Here is a 19482-nt window from a genome sequence, read left to right on the forward strand (position 1 = left end):
GCATAGCGGGGGTGAAACAAAGCATTGCGATGTTAATGAAAATAAAGCAGAGTTTAAGTTGCTATCGGAAACAGTGTAGCCACGCGCGTTGCAGCTTGCCGCCCGATGAGCCATCGAAACTTCTTGGTGAAATTAAAAACCGGTCAAGTGCGAGTCGGACTTGCACACGTATAGTCCGAGATGCCGATCGACATGGGGACGCCCCGCACAGCTCCCACGCTAACCCGGTGCGGGTGAAGTGTGGGGCATCCCCTCACCTCATACTCCGATTGCCATCTCGACCGGTCTCGTATTATACCTAGGTATTCCTCCTTGTGGGAAAACTAATTTTCTCAGGAATAATAAAGTTGGAAACCTTCCAAAAATTGGAATGAAACACCACATTAAGTTTGGCATTTTATTTTATACTCAATTTAAATTCAGTATGATCATTACAATAATATATTTTTCAACGATTGTATTACACACAAATATGTCTTAACTTAGTTATGTAAAATTTTAAACTGATTCTTATATAGGTACTATCGTTTTTTCTTTGAACATTCAAAGATTCATCAAAATAACATGATTTAATTGTTTTGAGTCATGACTCATAATAATGTTGTCTCACCTTTAGTTTATATTTTGAAAAACATAGCTAGATTCCTCTAGGCGATATTATATCTACTTGTATACCTATTTTAAAATAAGCTATACGTACATGAAAATGGCTTTTAGAATTATATCACATTTGATTGCATAATAATTTCTGAGCTACATAATTTTTGAACATTTTAATGTCTACATTTATAAACTACATAATAGTTTTATAAAAATACGGAATAAATTGCATATTTTATGATTAGTAAGTTACTTACTACTTTTTAATGATTACTGGGAATGTGTATATTCTCTGTCATAGTATTTTTTATAAATAAAAATTAAAGATATATTATAATAATAACAGTGATCATAATCTCATATTAACTATAGACATACAGCTTAAGTTGATATGGTGTTTATTAAGTTACGTATAAAAATACTGATAAGTACACTTCGAATTATTTTCTTGCATTCAAAGTACATAAATAATAATAATGTAATCAAAATCAGCGATACGAAAAACTATTAGTTTCCATTTGCTTTCTATTTGAATCAATCGAACCACTTTACATCCCTTCTGCTTGTTTTGAAATTTTCCATTGCAGATAATCCAGCTTTGAGACTGTTCATTTCAATTTTGTTCCACAAAGTCCCCATAGTAATGTAATACATGCATATTCCCGTCATTATTATTTTTAATACATCACCTATTATGTTATTCGGCCAAAAGCTAACAGAGCCCAATAGAAAAATGAATATAAGAGTGCCGGTTGTCAGAAACAGTTGTTTTGTTCTTGTTAAAGTTATGGTGGCTTCTTTGCAGATTTGTATAGCTTCATCAATTGTCTCTCGGAAGCGTTCTTCGGCACTTTGCTGTCTTTGTTTCAATTTTTCTGTAAATTTTATTTTGAGTTCTAAGGTGACAGCGTTATGGTCCGAGTAGGAGAATGCTTTTCCAGGCACCCTGTCTTCTAAAGGATTCCCGAAGTTCACCACATCAGCCTGAAAATTTAATTTTGATAAAATTAATTGGTGATTTATCTCTTCTAATCACTACCCATATTATAAATACGAGTGTGTTTATCTGTTGGTCTCTCCTTCAATCACGTCGGAGCAACGGATCGACGTGATTTTTTGCATGGGTATAGAAAGACCTGAAGTGACATAGGCTACTTTTTATCCCAGAAAATCGAAGAGTTCCCAAGGGATTCTTAAAACCTAAATCCACGCGGTATTTTATTTTATTTTATGTTATGAGCTAGTAATATTATAAATGCGAAAGTGTGTTTACTTGTTGGTATTTCCGTCGATCACGCCGCAATAAAGCGATGTATCTATGTGATTTTTGCATGGGTACAGTTGAGGACCTGGAGGACACAGGCTACTTTTCACCCCGCGAAACAAACAGTTTCCGTGGGATAGCATGCTATTTTTCATAGATTTATCCTCCAATTACAATGCAACAGAGCTACAGATTGACGTGAGTTTTTGCATGAGCATACTTAGGATCGGGAACATCCATACATAGGCTACTTTCAATCCCGAATAATCAAAGAGTTCCCTCTAAATTTTTTAAAACCCAAAATCCACGCGGACGAAGGGCATTATCTAATTGATTATAAAAAAATACATATGTACGCATCGAATTTTATGAATATACTAGCGACCGCCTCTGCTTCACACGGGTAGCTTATTAAAATTTTCGTAGGGACCTTTAATTATTTGAAAATAAAATATAGCCTATGAATGTTACTCAGGAATAATGTAGCTTTCTACTGGTGAAAAAAACTTCAAAATCGGTTCAGAGATTACCCTCTACAATTAAACTTACAAACTTTACTTCTTTATAATATTAGTATAGAAAATCATTTTTGAAGGTGTTCAGCAATAATCGATTTCAGCATCACAAATCTTTTGCATCATAAGTATCTAATGATGTTTCGAAGTAAATTTGCAATTAGTATAAAAGTTATATTATGAAGAACAAAATATTACCTCTAATGTTGGATGCACATTGAACAGAATGTGATCTATTCTCTTCCCCTCTGGACATGTTTTGACTAGTTTAGGATCAGAGTAACTGTTATTGATATTATCACAGGTTCCCGCGGGCTTAACCGCTTCATCCTTACAACGGCTTAGAATACATGGATCCACTAACGATGGTAGCTCGGATATCAATCTGTGAAAGTGAAAATTAAATAAGTATTTTATCTAAATATTTTTAACTGAGTACAAAGATTTGAACTTTGAAGATCCTCGAACATAAAAGCTGAATAAAAAGACTTCATGTAATACGATAATTTGGAGAATCGCAAAATACTTAAAACTAGACGATTCCACCAATTTCGTTAGTAGAATTTTATTAGTAGGTACTTACAAAGTGATTTAAAGTTATTACCTGAAAGTTATGTCCCCAGGAGCAGTATTGAGGTCTCCAGCTAATATGGAGACATCTGCTGGTGGTGTGGTCAGGTTGACAAACTCTGCAGTGGAATATGCTTGTAAGACTCTATGGGCTAAGTATATGTCATCTACATTGTATTCTGCATGTAGCTAAAATGTTGATACAAAAATCAAGAATATGAAAGTATTACAGCCACATATTTTAATGGTATATGTGGTACTAGAAACTGACTTAATTCCTACGATTTATTGGAGTTGTCTACTTTCATTGAGATGTTCATTGAGATTGTTGTTCATTGGGATGATTTCTAAGGTTATTGTGCATCGTCTACAGTCCGACACTGCACTGAGCTACCTCAGAAACCCTCAGTTAAACGGCAGGCCAGTACTTTAGGTCTTATTGTTGTAATTTTTACACACTAAGCTTTATATTGATTTGAAAGATAAAAAAAATTGTTTATTTCAAAACTTCTGAAAATATAAAGCACAAGACACAATAGAGCATGAGATGTCACACTAGAAAGAAACACTGCATGCGATTGCAGTGCTGCTCCTAAACAAGCTTCAAAATGTTAAATGAACTACAACTAAGGCTGGAATCTATAGAATGCACTTTGACTTCGCTCAGACTTAAGTTTCAGTCAAAACGAGACAGGTGTATGCCAGCGATATAACGTTGTCTCGTTTTAACAGTGTCTTAAATCTGAGCAAAGTCAAAGTGCGCCTTATAGATCTCAACCTGAGAGCTGTAATGGAAAGTTTTTTTTTTTTTTTTTTTTTTTTTTTTTTTTTTTTTTTTTTTTTTTTTTTTTTTTTATTTTTTATTTTTTTTTAAAAGAATATTAGCCATATTAAATGACTAATATTCCCCTTTCCTCTCCAATTAAGCGTCAGGCTTGTGCTAGGAGTAGGTACGACAATAGTGCAACGGGCGGGATTTGAACCGTCGACCTTTCGGTTTTCAGTCCACTCCTATACCGGTTGAGCTATTGAGGCTCTCAAGTTTTCTGTAGCTCTTTGTGTGTTGCGAAATCCATCTTTGCTTTGCAGAAAAAAATGATTTGGCAGTGAAAGATTCATACACATAGAAAGATTGGGCTGATGGAATAAATGAAACTAATGATTTCATAGTACTTACAGGAAACCCTATAAAACATAATTTTCTCCAAACAATACTTACATGAGTACAGTACACATTAATCAGTCTATCTTTGCATTTGATCCTGCACAGTCCAATGCCTTTGCCGCCAAACCAATCCCCATGATGTATCTTATGTATATAGCCATTAAGCGGCCACTGGTGAAAGAATACGTCTTGAATCAGCCATTTTGAAAATACACATAGGCCAGAACCAAGAACACCACTAAAATGGAAATGGTTTGTATTGATTAAAATAAAAATATGAAAGGAAAGAAAATAAAAGTAAAATTGTTTTAAAGTTGTACAGTAGATACTTAAGGTAGCTCAGTTCGGTGCTTTCTCCATACAAACGTAGGAGGGAAAATACAACAATATTCGATATTGTACGCACAAAACTAAGAATTATATCGATTTATCTCGTCATTATCTAGGTTTATTGATATATACAATATAGAAAAAAATATTGATTTAAAAGTTACGAGGCTCAAAAGATTCCTATTTTAACACTAAATTAATGACAACTTTGGGCGTAAATAAATAAGATTAGGGATACGAAAATTCTAAAACAATTTATCATTAGACGTTGTTTATTTATTCATTAGTAGAAATAACTTTACTTTGCAAACATAAATTCAGCAGTTTTTTCTCAAAAATACTTTTCCTAAACCCTTTTCGCGCGCTTGATTTCAGTGAAAATCATCGTGCCTCTCAACTTTCTCATACAATGTCAAGTGAAAAGCAAACATGTTACACACGTGCGCTGCCAATTTTGCTGCTAGTTATTGAGTTTAGTAGATTAAGGACTTAAGACCAAGGCTATTCTTAAAAAAATTAACACTGATTTAATTAATATTAAAGGAATACATTAGTTAAGTCTCAATTTACATATTTTTTTTTTTTTAAATAAGTAATACCTTACCTACCTGTAAAAATAATGTGAATACGGAAGATTAATTCGTAGATGCTCTTTCAAATATAAATAGTCCTTTTCACTCCAAACCTCTTGAAGGCAAACAATATTGTGAGCAGCTTTTGATAAATAGTCTGCGATCGCCTCTATTCTCTCTTTTCGATTCTTTGAAACAACTGGAATACCCCTAAAGACATCAAATATTAATTTAATTAATACGATAAATATGTAAATGTAATATAATATGTATGATTTCCTTAATTGAAAGAAGTGTAGAATATTTACCAGCAGTTCAATGTAAATACATTCAATGTTAACTCCATTTTACACCTACGGCTAAAAAATTAATTAATAAATTAACAATAAAACACCATTTTACACGTCAAGACTTTCTGCATAAACATTTGGCCCTATCAAAAAATAACTTAGCTGTACAGTGTACGTTAAAGATGTTAATATTAACGATAACGATCTTAATATTAACGAATATATATATTATTTATAATAGTAATTATGAAGTTCCTAATCAAACATTTTATTTTTTATTTATTGTAGGAATTTGGTGATAGCCTCGCGGAATTTTTTGAAGTTAGGTACTTGTAGAGACCGCAGTGCTTCCACTTTTAGTTTTACCCAAATAAAAAAAAAATATCAGGGCAAACAAAAGTACTCTGTGGGGCAAACACAGCAATCTACACTAATATTATAAAGAGGAAAACTTTGTTTGTTTGTTTGTTTGTTTGTACTGAATAGGCTCAAAAACTACTGGACCGATTTTAAAAATTCTTTCACCATTCGAAAGCTACATTATCCACGAGTAACATAGGCTATATTTTATTTTGGAAAAAAATAGGGTTCCGTAAGATATTTGGGTTTTTCGGACACAAGGTGTAAAAAATCAACCAGAAAAGTTACTTATTTTGCGTACGCTGCCTAAACTATAAAAGATAGAACCATAAAATGTTCTAATTAATTGTAGATCTTATAAATATCTACAAAAAAGTCCGCGACACACTATACCCATCTATGTCGAGTGAGGCACAGCAACCATTTTTTAATTTAAAAATCTTGAATTTTTTTTGGACTACATTTAAACGCGTTTATTTTACTCATGCTATTAATCCTTATCAAAATAAATGATTTCATCACTAAGAACAGTTTATGGAGATAATATTTGGTCTTTGAATGATTAAAATTGGACGTTTGGTTTTGAAGTTATGGCGAAATTAAAATATTACGATTTCTGCTGCACGGCCCGTTGTATATTATATAAAGAGGTAATGTCGTTAAGTTTGTTTGTAGGGGGTAATCTTTAGAACTACTGAACCGATTTCAAAAATTCTTTCACCAGTAGAAAGCTACATTATTCCTGAGTGACATAGGCTATACGGGATCTTTAAAAACCTAAATCTACGCGGGCGAAGCCGCGGGGATCAGCTAGTATTATATAAAGAGGTAATGTCGTTAAGTTTGTTTGTAGGGGGTAATCTTTAGAACTACTGAACCGATTTTAAAAATTCTTTCACCAGTAGAAAGCTACATTATTCCTGAGTGACATAGGCTATACGGGATCTTTAAAAACCTAAATCTACGCGGGCGAAGCCGCGGGGATCAGCTATACATTATAAAGCGTATAATAATTTGAAGTTAAATCTCACTCAGTAATAATAATATTGAAACAATGAACTACACAAAGATAGCACGCGGCAGGTCCCAGGCCCACGGCCACGTCGGACACATACATACGTCCTACGCTCGTTTTGTAAGTAGGTAACTACCCTAAATCAAATTTCTTTTAATTATGGCACATAATTAAAAGTTAGAACGAATGGTGATACCTGAAGTTTACCCCAAATCTCTGTCAACATTAAAAAAAGTAAAAAATATTCGCTTTCCTCTAAAATAGGGCAAATTTCCAAAAAGTGGAAACACTGCCACAACTCCAGCCTCCAACTGACACTTGTCAGTGTCAAATATTTTTAGGTTATTGTCAACGTCAACTGTCGTCTTAACCTAATCCAAGAGTATAAACATGGTATAAACTACATTGCGACAAGGCTATCTTGGCGCGTGGCGAAAATCAGAACCATAGATTATCTACTAGGTATATTACTAGTAGTAGTACTTCCAACTTCTTTGATTACTAGAGATACTAGTGGCCCTACCGCGGTTGTTTGACAGCTACAATGTCACGATCGCAATCATTTCTGATTGGTTAATGCTCGCTCACTATTGGCCACAATGCATTGTTGTAACAAGAATCGCACAAATTCAGCCAATTAGAACAATTGAGATTGTAATAATGATTGATGCAGGTTTTAGACAATCGCCCCGTTGGTATTCATACATGAACAAAGGGGACACTTGACGGCAGCGATAGTTCCGATTTTCACCACGCGCCAAGATAGCCTTGTCGCACTGTTAGCAGTATTGTAGAGCGTACTTGGAATGGAATGACGAGACATTTTGTCAACACAACGATCATTTTGACACAAGTGTCAATTTTAATTTCCGGTACGCTCGGTGGGGCGCGCGCTTAGCGTTTTGTATCAGTACAAAACAAAGACTATAATAATACAAAAGGAACCGCGGCCGTGGTGGGCAGTGACATACGGTAGGATTATATTAGGGCAGTGGGCGATGGCACACTTTCGGGAGGACTGTCTGATGTCCACTGTCCAACAGTGTCGCAAATTATAGGTACTAATAATTAATTTATTGAATGAAACAATATTATTATTTTGTAGGTATTTAACGTTTTATATTTTTTAAATAACTCAAAAGATTAGTTTGCCTTAAATTGCTAAATGCTAGTCACGTCCACACTAATAAGTGCCGTCTGTAGAACGATGCATACGGTGTAAATATTTTTGCTGCAACTGCGAAATTACAAAAATGCTTCAATAGAATAATTTTCGTCAAACAGAATTTCATAGCATTTTTTTTGTGTGGACGCAGTTTTTCATTATAAATTATAATATTACTACGCTCATCTAGATATGCTAAGTGTACAAGACGAGAAGAATTATTATGGTATAACGCGTAAAATTTAACTCCTCACGCGCCATTTTAACTTTTTGTGTCAAAGATTTTAAGAAAAAGTTAAAATCGCGCGTGAGGATCTAGACGCGTTTAGATTTCAACTAAATAACATAACAAATCATGGAACCTTCTAGCATTTAGGATCTAGCTTGGATATGTAAAGTTCAGTGACCGGCAAACATCTAGCGCTGTGGGGGAGAGTTGGCGACTTAGCGTAGTGCGGGACACTGATCAACCAATCGCGTACAACCACGCGGTAGAAATCCCCTCGCGGCCAGTTCACCAGTGACCTAAAAGTCAACTACTGCGCAGTCAAGGTCATTTCAACAAGACTGCGCGAAGCGAAGTGTTGTGTGTATCTAAATATATAAAAGGAAAAGGTAACTGACTGACTGACTGCATGCAGATAGCTATTATAACGTAGGCATCCGCTAAGGATTTCTAAAAATTCTACCCCTAGGGGGGGTGAAATAGGGGTGTGAAATTTTTGTAGTCCACGCGGAGGAAGTCGCGAGCATAAGCTAGTCAGTATATATATGTTTGTTTGTTTGTTTAAAACGTTTGCCGGTCAATGTAACCGTGGGTTTGCACTGACGCAACAAAACATGTTGAGAACTTTGTTTGCATTGCAGCTAAAATGTAATGTTTTTACACTATTGTATAATTTTTAATACAAATTGCAACTTGCTGCTAGAAAATACTCAAGTTTGATCAACTTGGTTGGAAAATATTCAATAAGACTAAAAATTATATAGGATGATATACATCCTATATCATTTCTATGTGATAAATCAATTTGATAACATAATGCATAATACAATAATAATACTTACTTAAATAAATAAAAAACAGTAAATATGTAGATATTTTTTCACTTTAGTAATTATATTATACGATATACATTTCTTAAATGGATAGATTTGAATCTAAATATATTTAAAATAAGTAATTCTAAATAAGTAATTTGACAAGCAAGTTCTAGACGTCTTGATGATTCAAAATGGTTTTCCAGTATAGTTGCAGTAAACTAGATAGTGCATTGTTGGTGGCAGAAGACTGCATATTGAGGTAATTCAATGCACCATTTTGAAGATTTGATTGCAAATCATTTTTATTTATATTACTATGTTCCTTTGTTTTATGTTCTACTTTGATAGGAATTTCCGTTATTTGTTGGTTGGATGTGCCAGCCTGTTCTGACTTTATAGATTCATTTGTCACATTTGAAGACTCAGACTTATTTTCTTCAAAATCCCTATCGTATCTTTCATTGCTGTTATCAGCTTCAATTTTTACTTGAATATCTATAGTATTGTTGGATACTTGGTAAGAAGTACTTGCTGGTGCACTGCGATCTATTCTTATGATTGGTCGGTTTAGAATTTCTATAAGACTAGTTGGTTGATTAATATTAAGTTTCCTTTGAACACCTATACCTTCATTTTGGCGACTAGATAATGTACTGCTTTCATTTATATGTTGAAAATTTTCAGGTGGTTTAGAACTGGTATGTTCAACGTTGTTTTGTAATTCTGTACTTTCATTGGAGTTAGCTTCAATTTTTATTTCGATACTTAGGTTTGGTTCCTTAGGTTCCCTATTTACATCATCTAGGGAAACTGCGCTTTCCTCATCATTATGATTTTTAATTTGTTGTCTAAAATCACCATTTTCAATACAAGGACTTGCGTTATTGGTACAATTTTGTAAGTTTTCTTGGTAATTCATACTTTCAGAGTAAAGTCTAGTTATGCCTTCTTCTATTTTCTGTTTGACAATACCAGCTAACCTCATTGCAGTTTCGTATCTTATTGTTCCAGCATCTTTTCTTTTCTTTCGACCAGTTTCCAGAGTTTTAGGAACTTTAACAGGTAACTCTGGCCGATTGTGACGATCGACGTGTTCATTTAACTTTGCCTAGAAATAATACAAAAAGTATTTAAAATAACAGCTTCTTTCGTCAGCGAATTTTTTTTTGGAGCTTTTGGGAAATGTTAAAATAATAATTATCAGATGAAATATAAAAAATATACAGTAGCTGGCAAGAAATATTGTACATCGACCTTTAGAAAGAGATAGCGGTTTCGTAAAACGTTGTTTCTGTCGTTGAGACCGACAAAACGTTACATAGGTATGAGTGACAAAGACAAAGCTCTACAAAGCCGAAATCTCGAAAAGGCGGTGTACAATATTTCTTGCCGGCTACTGTAATTTGGCGCTTGAATTATTATGTTAAGTTTACCTCCATTTGATAGTGGCGTCCGGAGTTCGATGCCGGACACGCACCTATAACTTTTCGGAGTTACGTGTATTTTAAGCAATTAAGTTGCAGCCCAGAGCAAGCCTATACTGTATGATCGCATACCAACCCGAAAAAACTAACAAACACCAAAATGTTTCATTTAGGCCCATAGATATTTATATCCTCATCAAATCTCGATCTATCATAGAACATCAACATAATCTAGTTAAGTAACTAATTATTTTTAGCCACCCAACAAAACCAAACTGATAAAATTAACAAGTTTTTAAGATTACATTTTGTTTTTCTTAAGCTCATAGCAGAAAAAAGTTCAAACTATCATGAAGAAAATAAGAATGTGACATTGTTTTTGGATTAAAATCAAACATGATCCAAAAATATATAATGGAAAATGTTAAGAACGTATCGTTCAGTTTTAAAATAGTGGAAAAAATTGTATAAACAATCCTTTCAAGGATAACTGGTATCAACTTTTTAGTTAGAATCTGTCACGGTGAATACCTTCTAGATTCTTCTCAGTTACGATTCCCGCCAATTTCTTCGCGGTTTCGTACTTTAACTCCCCAGCGTCTTGTCTTTTATGCCGACCGTTCTCAAAAGTTTTGTAAGTTTTTAAAACTATTTCAGTTCGACTGTGGCTTTTTATGTGTTCGGCTAGTTTTACCTAAAAGAAAATAAACGACTATCGTGGCCGATATTAAATGACAAATTAAAAAAAATCAAGTTCACGGATTCTGTTTTGCTATTCAGTGTATACCGAGTAGCGTGCACTTATATGGGAAAAGGCACTGCATACTCCCACACTATAAATATGATAATATTATAGAAAAATTGAATAAACTACTATACGCGGCAAAAAATATTTTACATCGACCTTTAGAAAGACATAGCGGTTACTTAAAACGTTGTCTCTGTCGTCAAGACAGACAAAACGTCATATAGGGATGAATGACAGAGACAATGCGCTACAAACTCGTATTCTCATTCTAAAGGCCGATGTACAATATTTCTAGCCGGTTACTGTAAATATTTATAACAATAAATTATTCTAGTGGAAAAATTATTAAATATACATAGTTTACGCTATCAGCTTAAATTTTTATTTCGCGATACGAAATCTTAAAAAAACAGATGCTGACAATAGGAAAAATTGAATTATTACTTGTAGTTTTGATTTTGTGGTTCACTAGCTTATGCTGGCTTGTGTGGCAATATCTCTTTGTATGAACGATTCGCACGCTATCTATTGTACGTTGCCGGTACTACGCTAGAAACCTTCCCAAAGTCCCAATAACAACTGTACAAAGCATCGCATTCGGATGAATGAGTTTAGATACGCATAAGAGACAAATAAACAAAGGAAGATTTAACCTTTTTTATAGTATATAGATTATAGGTATATAAGTACCTTAGCGCCTTAGCCATGATACCTATTATTTACAAAACACTTTCCATATTAACATACAGCTACAGTATGCAGCAGAAAGTAATGTACATCAGCCTTTAGAATGTCATTTCGGCTTTGTAGAGCGTTGTCTCTGTCACTCATACCTATATGACGTTTTGTCGGTCTCAATGACAGGGTCAACACTCTACAAATCTGCTATCTCCGTCTAAATGTTGATGTACATTACTTTCTGCCGCATACTGTACATTCTTTACGTTAAATTGTTCCGTGAATTTCTCTTACTGACAGGATTTATGAAATTAAATTCCGTCCAGAAATTAATTAAAATCTGTAAAATGAATTGGTAAGTATATATTACCTTTGTAGATAATTTGGCTCCACAAAGTGAACAGTCGAATGTCAGCCCTTCATGTTTGACCAAAATATGCTGTTTTAGATTACTGTTGCGAGAGTAGTGTCTGAAATGAATATTTTAAATGTAATTTATAGTCCGCGACAGGTCAAGATGGCAATCGTGGTATGACGCGGGGGGACGCCCCGCACACCAGCACGTCACCCGCGCTCGCCTGCATCGGGTTAGCGCAAGGGGGGTGTGTGTCGCCTCACCCTGTTGCGTACTATAGAACTACAATAAACAATAAATTAAGCTAAAGACTTGCTTAGTGACATCTGCAATCTACATGCATAATAAAAAGCAATGATGAGTTCCAGGTTGAAACGCGCTTGCTTAGAAGATGCCTAAAGACTAAGTCTAGACGTTAAAAGTAGTCTGTCTTCGAGATGCAAGCAATCTCTATACCAAATAAAGGTCAAAAAAAGTTAAACGGATGGACTGTGAAATGATAAGAATAATTTAGCATTTATAATAATGTTTCGCATAATATGATAAGTACGGATTTAGATTACCTGAGACAATTATCGTACGGGCAGAAAAATATGTTAACTGGTGCGTTGGGCATATGCTTTTTGACGTGTCGAATGATGTGTCCTCTCTCTTTGAACACTTTTCCACAATCGTGGCAAATATATTCTGAAAAAAAAAACATTTAAAAGATAATATCCTTAGGCTACATGACATCCACATCATGAGAAATACAAAATGATCTATAAATTGCCTTATTATTAACAGTAATTTAAAAAAATCGGTCAAATGTGAGTCAGACTCGCACACAAAGCAGAGGTCAAGGAAATTATGAGAATGGGGGAATGGAGACAATTTTTCTCATTTAACTCCTGTTATGTGTAACGTACAATAAGAAGTTTCGCTTTGATTATAATATTATATTCACTTAAAAATAAACCAGAATCTAACTGTCCATATAGTTATCTAAATATATAAAAGGAAAAGGTGACTGACTGATCTATCAACGCACAGCACAGGCTACTGGACGGATCGGGCTGAAATTTGGCATGCAGATAGCTGTTTTGACGTAGGCAATAGCTAATAAAAGGATTTTTGAAAATTCAACCCATAAGAGGGTGAAATAAATTTTTGTAGTTCACGCGGACGAAGTCAGGAGCATAAGCTAGATATAATATTAAAATGCAAAGTTCACCAGAGAGTCTTGTTTCAAATTAAAGATAGATAATTAAAAATACATCCTGTAAACTAACCTGGTGATACATGGTCCACTCTTTTATGATGCATCAACTCAGTCCATCTCGTAAACTTTGTTTCACAATGCTCACATTCATATGTCTTGTGGTTTCTCATGTGTTTCTTTTTCTCATACAGAGTAACAAAGTCCCTGTCGCACATTGGACATCTGTAAGATTACATTTTTGATAAGAATTCATTAAAATATAACACACACCTATTAATATTTGAAACAACAATTAAGGAATGAATTAAAATGGGAAATAAACTTTTTTTTTCTAAAATTATAAAAGACAATTAGTTATGCACCCACAAAGGTATATTTATTTACCTTGGCCTAAAATCATAAAATATTAACTATAATTATTCACATAGCAGTCAGGGTGGTGGATCTGGAGTGACACCAGGCCTGGAAATTATTGATTAGGCACTTTGATTTTGTATGAAACATTTCTCAGTGTACTGTCGCGAGATAGCGGCTCTGCTCTTTGGACCACAGCCCCTCCACAGTGACTTCTATGTGTTGATTCTATTAAGGATGAATATGGAAACTCCCTTTATTATTATTAAAGGTATCTTGTAATTGAGTGTTTGATGTTTGCTCAATTAACAAAACAACAAAATATCGTAATAAATACAGCATAATTCATAGAGCCTTTTGAAGAAGTTTCCCAGAAGACATATTGGAGATGTCTCTCAACAAGTTCAAAGTTTTCATAAAATGTAACTTAATGAAAAATCTTATTAAACTGTAAAGATTTATTTAAATGATAAGAAAGCTTGGGAATAAGTGGCCTAACAGCTTTGATAAAGTTTAAGTGATTTTGGGACATGGTGATAATGAAAGGAATACCCGGCTGAGTTTGTTGTGGGCTCTACTCAGACCTGGGTGCGTTTGGAACTCTTGTAGCGTAGCTTTAAGATTATGTAATTAATTAATCACCATACATCATTTAAATCTTACAAATTCCACTGTTAACAATCAAAAAACGTACAATGCAATAGTACCCAATTTGATTTGAAGTGTTTGTGGTTAAACTCAATTGAACAAGCAAATTATACCTGAATGGTTTCAAGCCATTGTGGATAAACATGTGGGCTTTCAATTGGTGCTTTTTCTTGAAATATATTCTGCAAAGAGCACAACAGAATGGCTTATTGTTATCAATATGGCTGACTTTTATGTGCCTCTTTAGGTTTTGTCGGTTCACATACTTCTTCATACATTTTGGACAGCTAAAAAAATAAAAAGTGTAGTAGTTTATAAATGTTTAAAAATTCCTTTATAAATGTTGAGTAGCACAGTACGTGGCCAGCCTTTAAAATGACATTTTGGCTTTGTAGAGCGTTGTCTCTGTCACTCATACCTATATGACGTTTTGTCGGTCTCAACGACAGAGATAGTGCTCTACAAATTTGCTATCTCCTAAAAGTCTATGTACATTACTTTCGGCAGTGTACGGTAATGCATTTACTAGCACATACCAGTATAGTACATTCACTTCAGCAGCTTCTTTGTGTGCAGTTTTGATATGACGGTCCAAGTGACTTTTGCTTGTGTATGCTTTTTCACAATTTGGTTCTTCACATACAAAAGGCTTCTGGAAATAAGACGTTAAGATTTAAAAAAAAATTGCATGATGACTGTCAAATTTCTTTTAAAAGAGGGTATGCAATAATGATGATCATGGTGGTAGTAAGAATTTATAAGAAATAATATAGAGGGTATATGGTGAATATCAACATGTCTTACTTCAAATTTTTCATGGTTTGACTTTATACAGTTTCATACACCACAGGTTCACAAATCAAGACAGTTTTTTAGCTTGAACAAAAATTTGAAAAAGCATATACCCTTACCTACACTAGTGAGGTTTCAGTTATACTAGCAGGCATATGCTATCACTACTTTGTGGAGCTGAAGGAAACAAGTTGTTGAAATTGAGATAGTACCAGTTGCCAGTTCACTGTCTATTCTCTATATATACCTACTTAATTTGTTTATTATAATACAATTTTTCTGAAAATTGCGATTTTTTCAGAGCCCTATGGTATAATTGATTATGTTTGTAAATAGACAATAGTCAAATAGCTCTTATGAGTTTAAATTTTTAACATAAACATTAATTATTATGTTTGCTTAAAACAATGCTTTAGGTAGGTAGTTTTACAAGTTACATAAGGGAGACCCCATTACGGTACATTGACTGCTAGGTCGGTACTTGGTAGTTTAGTACTTACCACATTAACGTGGGCCAATCGATGTTGCGCTAGTCTGTACGGCCTATCAAACACTGAAGTACAACCTTCGAATGGACAAGCATATATTTTTTTATTGGGTTCAACAAGTTGAGCTTCAATAACTTCCATTTTTAGTGAAGTTTAGGTCGACATCAAATTCAAACAATCTCCACTGAGAATCTCCAACTATGCTATTCAGGACTTATTGCGCGGAGATACGGTGTCACTACAATAATAATATACAGAAACGTAACATTCAATCCTAGCTAATTAATGTAAATGTAGAATTTACAGAGTTAATTTTTTAAATTATTTATTTGTTAAATAATGTAGGTAAATCGCCACCACTTTTTGTGTCACAGATTATAGGGATATGCATGATAAGCATGTGTTTGTTTGATTTGTCATTAGATTTACTCTGTGTTTGATGCAGGTTAGTATCTTCGGAAGTTCGGAGCACAGAGTACATTATTTTGTATATGGTTCGGAGTCTTCGGAGTAGGATTATATTTTAGCTCAGAACAAAGAAGTAGCCCTATTGTAACACTTACTGTTAGAGCGAGATAGCTAAATGCATTAAGCTCTTATTAGAACGTGACAAAATGATTATGTTTTGTCCTTATCACCGTGGCCACTTTTTTGTTTGCCAAAATGTACTTTACGTGAGTATTTGGCAAACAACGTGAAGTGTAGAAGGAATGACATTTCACAAGCAAGAAAATCTGCTTGAGCGAGAGGGACTGAGGGGGCCACGCATAGCTAGGGCGTGAAGGAAGGACAAATACACTTTCGCATTTATAAACAAAAAATATTCGAAGAGATTTACTGTTTTTTCATGAAAGTGTTCCGTCATCTGAACATAGAGAATTAATTTAGCTGTAATATCGATATCCTTATAAAATTCGGTGTCCCAACCGTAGATGGGTGCACACAGTGACAAGATGACGCACGCACACATAAATGAATTGACACACATTTGGAGCTTAGTATCCATCCAGGTAATCATTCATCTAAGGGGCCACGCTAGTTGCAAATCTGACATATATCTGTGTCTGTGATGGTGATGTTTGTGATTGTGATTTTATTGGTCTGTGGTGACAAATGGTTGGCAGGCCCTGTCAACTGAGGGCCATAAAAGATGCATCAGTCCATTTCTTTCGCACTTTCTATTCCTCTTTCGAAATCCACAGGACTATCTCGCTCCACTCACACAGTATTAAAGGCACATGTACATACAGCACACCTATGATATTTTTTGCTCAAATCTTATTGGTCGGTGATTAGATCCAATCGGCTTTCATTACATAGAATTTCGAAATAAAAACATGTCGGTTTTGAGAGATTTTATAACCTAACCTAAAAAACTCAAATTTTCTAGTCTTTAATCCATTGCGAGAGTTTAAACGTTATTGGTCCGTGGTTTAAACCTTGAAGTGTGCTGCAGTTATAACAGGATATTCATTTTATATTTCTATTTTCAGTTTTTTATGTTTTTGTTTTAATTGAGAGATATAGTGATGTGCTCTTTAAACTTGCCTGCCTAATTTAGGCTTAGTAATAATTGTTAGTGTTTCTAAATACCTAGTATCCTTTTTATCTGATATGAGGCAGTGTAGTGTACCTAAGTGTAAAAGCACCCTACATTTACACGCCGTACCTTTTACCGACACAACTAGATGGAAAGCATGGTTGATTAACTGTACATATTTGCGTAAGTACTCCCTTAGGCAATTAAAAAATGTCAGGATTTGCGAATCCCATTTCTTACCTCGGTATATCGTAAATAATAGATTGACAAAAGATTCAATTCCCACGCTGAATTTGCATATTACACAGTCTTCTAAAAACCCTGGTATAGTACATTTTAAAATTGACAAATTGCTAGAGATATCCCCTTTACAGACTGGTAAACCCCTCGATGTTAACATAGTCGATATCCCATCGACTTCACAAACAGACAAACAAAGTAGGAATGAGCAAGCTTCTGTTATTTCAAGTCCTATAGATTTAGTAAATCCCTTGCCAAATATCCCGATTCCTGACAAACAGAAGTCACCAGATTTAAATCAGCACTCTATTTTAGAGCCAACAACTTCTATTACTCATTACTCTCAACCACTGAGTCTTAAATATATCATATATATGATGTCCCACATTTACTCAAATGTTTCCACAATAATTTTCAGAAGAAGGACTTGCTCATCGGGAGTCAGTGGGACTACATCGAGAAGCTGTTTGCTGTTGATGGTGTGGCAGGTGTTGGATGGTCTACCAAATTAACAGACAAGCATGTGAAACCAAATTGATATGACAAGTTGAAGGCAAGTAACTGAACATTTGTTTTGTAACAATAGCTTTGTGATAATGTCCTTGCCATGGAAAAAATCCAATAAAACTATGGTGCGCAGACCTGAGTTATTGGTACTAAAACTTCTTGTTTTCATGGTGTCTATGTTATCACGTTTTTGAAAGCACTGTCTCTGAAACTATGGGTTGTAGACCCTGTTGTTGGTCAATTTTAAGTTTCAGCTTACAAAAATCTCTTCACGTGATCACATAGACACCATAAAAACAAGAAGTACCAATAACCAGGGTCGGCGCCCAATAGTGTCGAAGATAATTATGAGCATACTAGGTGATGCCAGCGACTGCGTGGATTTTCATTTTTCAAAATCCCGCGGGAACTCTTTGATTTTCCAGGATAAAAAGCAGCCTATATGTTAATTCAGGGTATAATCTATCTCCATTCCAAATTTCATCCAAATCCGTTCAGCTGTTTTTGTGTGATTGAGTAACAAACATCCAAACATCCACACTTTCACATCCATACTAATATTATAAATGTGAAAGTGTGTCTGTCTGTCTGTCTGCTAGCTTTTCACGGCTCAACCGTTCAACCGATTTTGACGAAATTTGGTACAGAGATAGCTTGCATCCCGGGGAAGGACATTCTATGCTACTTTTTATCCCGGAAAATTGAAGAGTTTCCGCAGGATTCTTAAAAACCTAAATCCACGCGTACGAAGTCGCGGGCATCGGCTAGTTTATAATATTAACATTAGGATTAGGATAATTAGGTTTAGGATAGTATAATTATGAGCATAAAAGATAATTTTTTGAACAAAAATTTGAATCCTAATGAATTTCCAAACTACTCATTTAAATTCTTTAATTATATTTTAAACCCAATGTCTACTTTAAATCTAAATTGCATTATCAAATTTAGTTTATTAACATAATTATCTATAAAAAAATAACTATGCATTACAGGTGAAACTTGCTGCGCAAGTCTTCAGCAGAGATGTGGCCCACAGCTTAAGAATACAGATGAACACTTATCGTCAACTACAACTGGAACATGGTTATTGTCTATTCTTAATAAAGTTTTTATATTTTGATAAATTTGATTGATTTTTTTTTGAAAAACTAAATTCCTTAATAAATTATTAGTAGGATTACCGATAAATGCTGAAAATCGGTAATTAATAGCGAAACCGTTAAAATCTGTAAAAAGGACATCACTAAAAAGTTACGGTTTTCCTGCTGTCACGCCATCCCTAATTTACGACAATCCGGGCATATAACTGCTATATATTATATAAAGTTAGAAAGAGATGGTCCTGTGGATTCTCATAGTAAAAACCAATAAAATGTGAGACAGACGATCACTACAACAATGACAATTTGTTATATAAATTCCTTGCCTCCCACTTCCCCTTACTACTGAAACAAACATCGTCTATGGAGTTGGTGGTCTGTATCCTATATGTTATTGGTCCGTGATGGTTGGTAAAGTGCGATCCAGATAGGTTTTCTCCAAAATAATACAACTATTGTGGTTGTCGATAAAGAATTTATTCTATTATTGTCATATTGTGTAGGTTAATCTTGT

The 19482-nt window shown here is 34.4% G+C and overlaps 2 protein-coding genes and 1 long non-coding RNA gene across 4 annotated transcripts; 1 reads left to right on the top strand and 2 right to left on the bottom strand.

Annotated features, from left to right (window-relative positions):
* Window positions 1-383: 383 nt before the first annotated feature.
* Window positions 384-5878, bottom strand: nSMase (neutral sphingomyelinase). Of its 2 annotated transcripts, none has more exons than XM_069499117.1 (7): window positions 5832-5878; window positions 5325-5375; window positions 5053-5226; window positions 4169-4352; window positions 2984-3138; window positions 2578-2764; window positions 384-1584 (listed from the first exon to the last, which is right to left on the bottom strand). In XM_069499117.1, exons 1-7 carry the CDS (start codon window positions 5861-5863, stop codon window positions 1135-1137), a joined length of 1233 nt encoding a protein of 410 aa, XP_069355218.1. In that variant the 5' UTR covers window positions 5864-5878; the 3' UTR covers window positions 384-1134. The 2 variants fall into 2 exon arrangements, with proteins under 2 accessions (XP_069355218.1, XP_069355219.1); XM_069499118.1 differs by lacking the exon at window positions 5832-5878 and adding an exon at window positions 5637-5655.
* Window positions 5879-8466: 2588 nt separating this feature from the next.
* LOC117982788 (transcription factor IIIA-like) lies at window positions 8467-15964 on the bottom strand. Its single transcript, XM_034969206.2, has 7 exons — window positions 15591-15964; window positions 14835-14950; window positions 14412-14585; window positions 13367-13518; window positions 12659-12782; window positions 12111-12210; window positions 8467-9998 (listed from the first exon to the last, which is right to left on the bottom strand). The coding sequence occupies exons 1-7, from the start codon at window positions 15717-15719 to the stop codon at window positions 9060-9062; spliced, it is 1734 nt and encodes a 577-aa protein (XP_034825097.1). The 5' UTR covers window positions 15720-15964; the 3' UTR covers window positions 8467-9059.
* Window positions 15965-16705: 741 nt separating this feature from the next.
* LOC138402461 (uncharacterized) lies at window positions 16706-18997 on the top strand. The gene is made up of 3 exons (XR_011236842.1): window positions 16706-17301; window positions 17777-17911; window positions 18861-18997. It is a non-coding gene; the product is annotated as an uncharacterized lncRNA (long non-coding RNA).
* Window positions 18998-19482: the final 485 nt, after the last annotated feature.

This window comes from Maniola hyperantus, chromosome 6 (genome assembly GCF_902806685.2).
Source record: "Maniola hyperantus chromosome 6, iAphHyp1.2, whole genome shotgun sequence".
Lineage (NCBI taxonomy): Eukaryota > Metazoa > Arthropoda > Insecta > Lepidoptera > Nymphalidae > Maniola > Maniola hyperantus.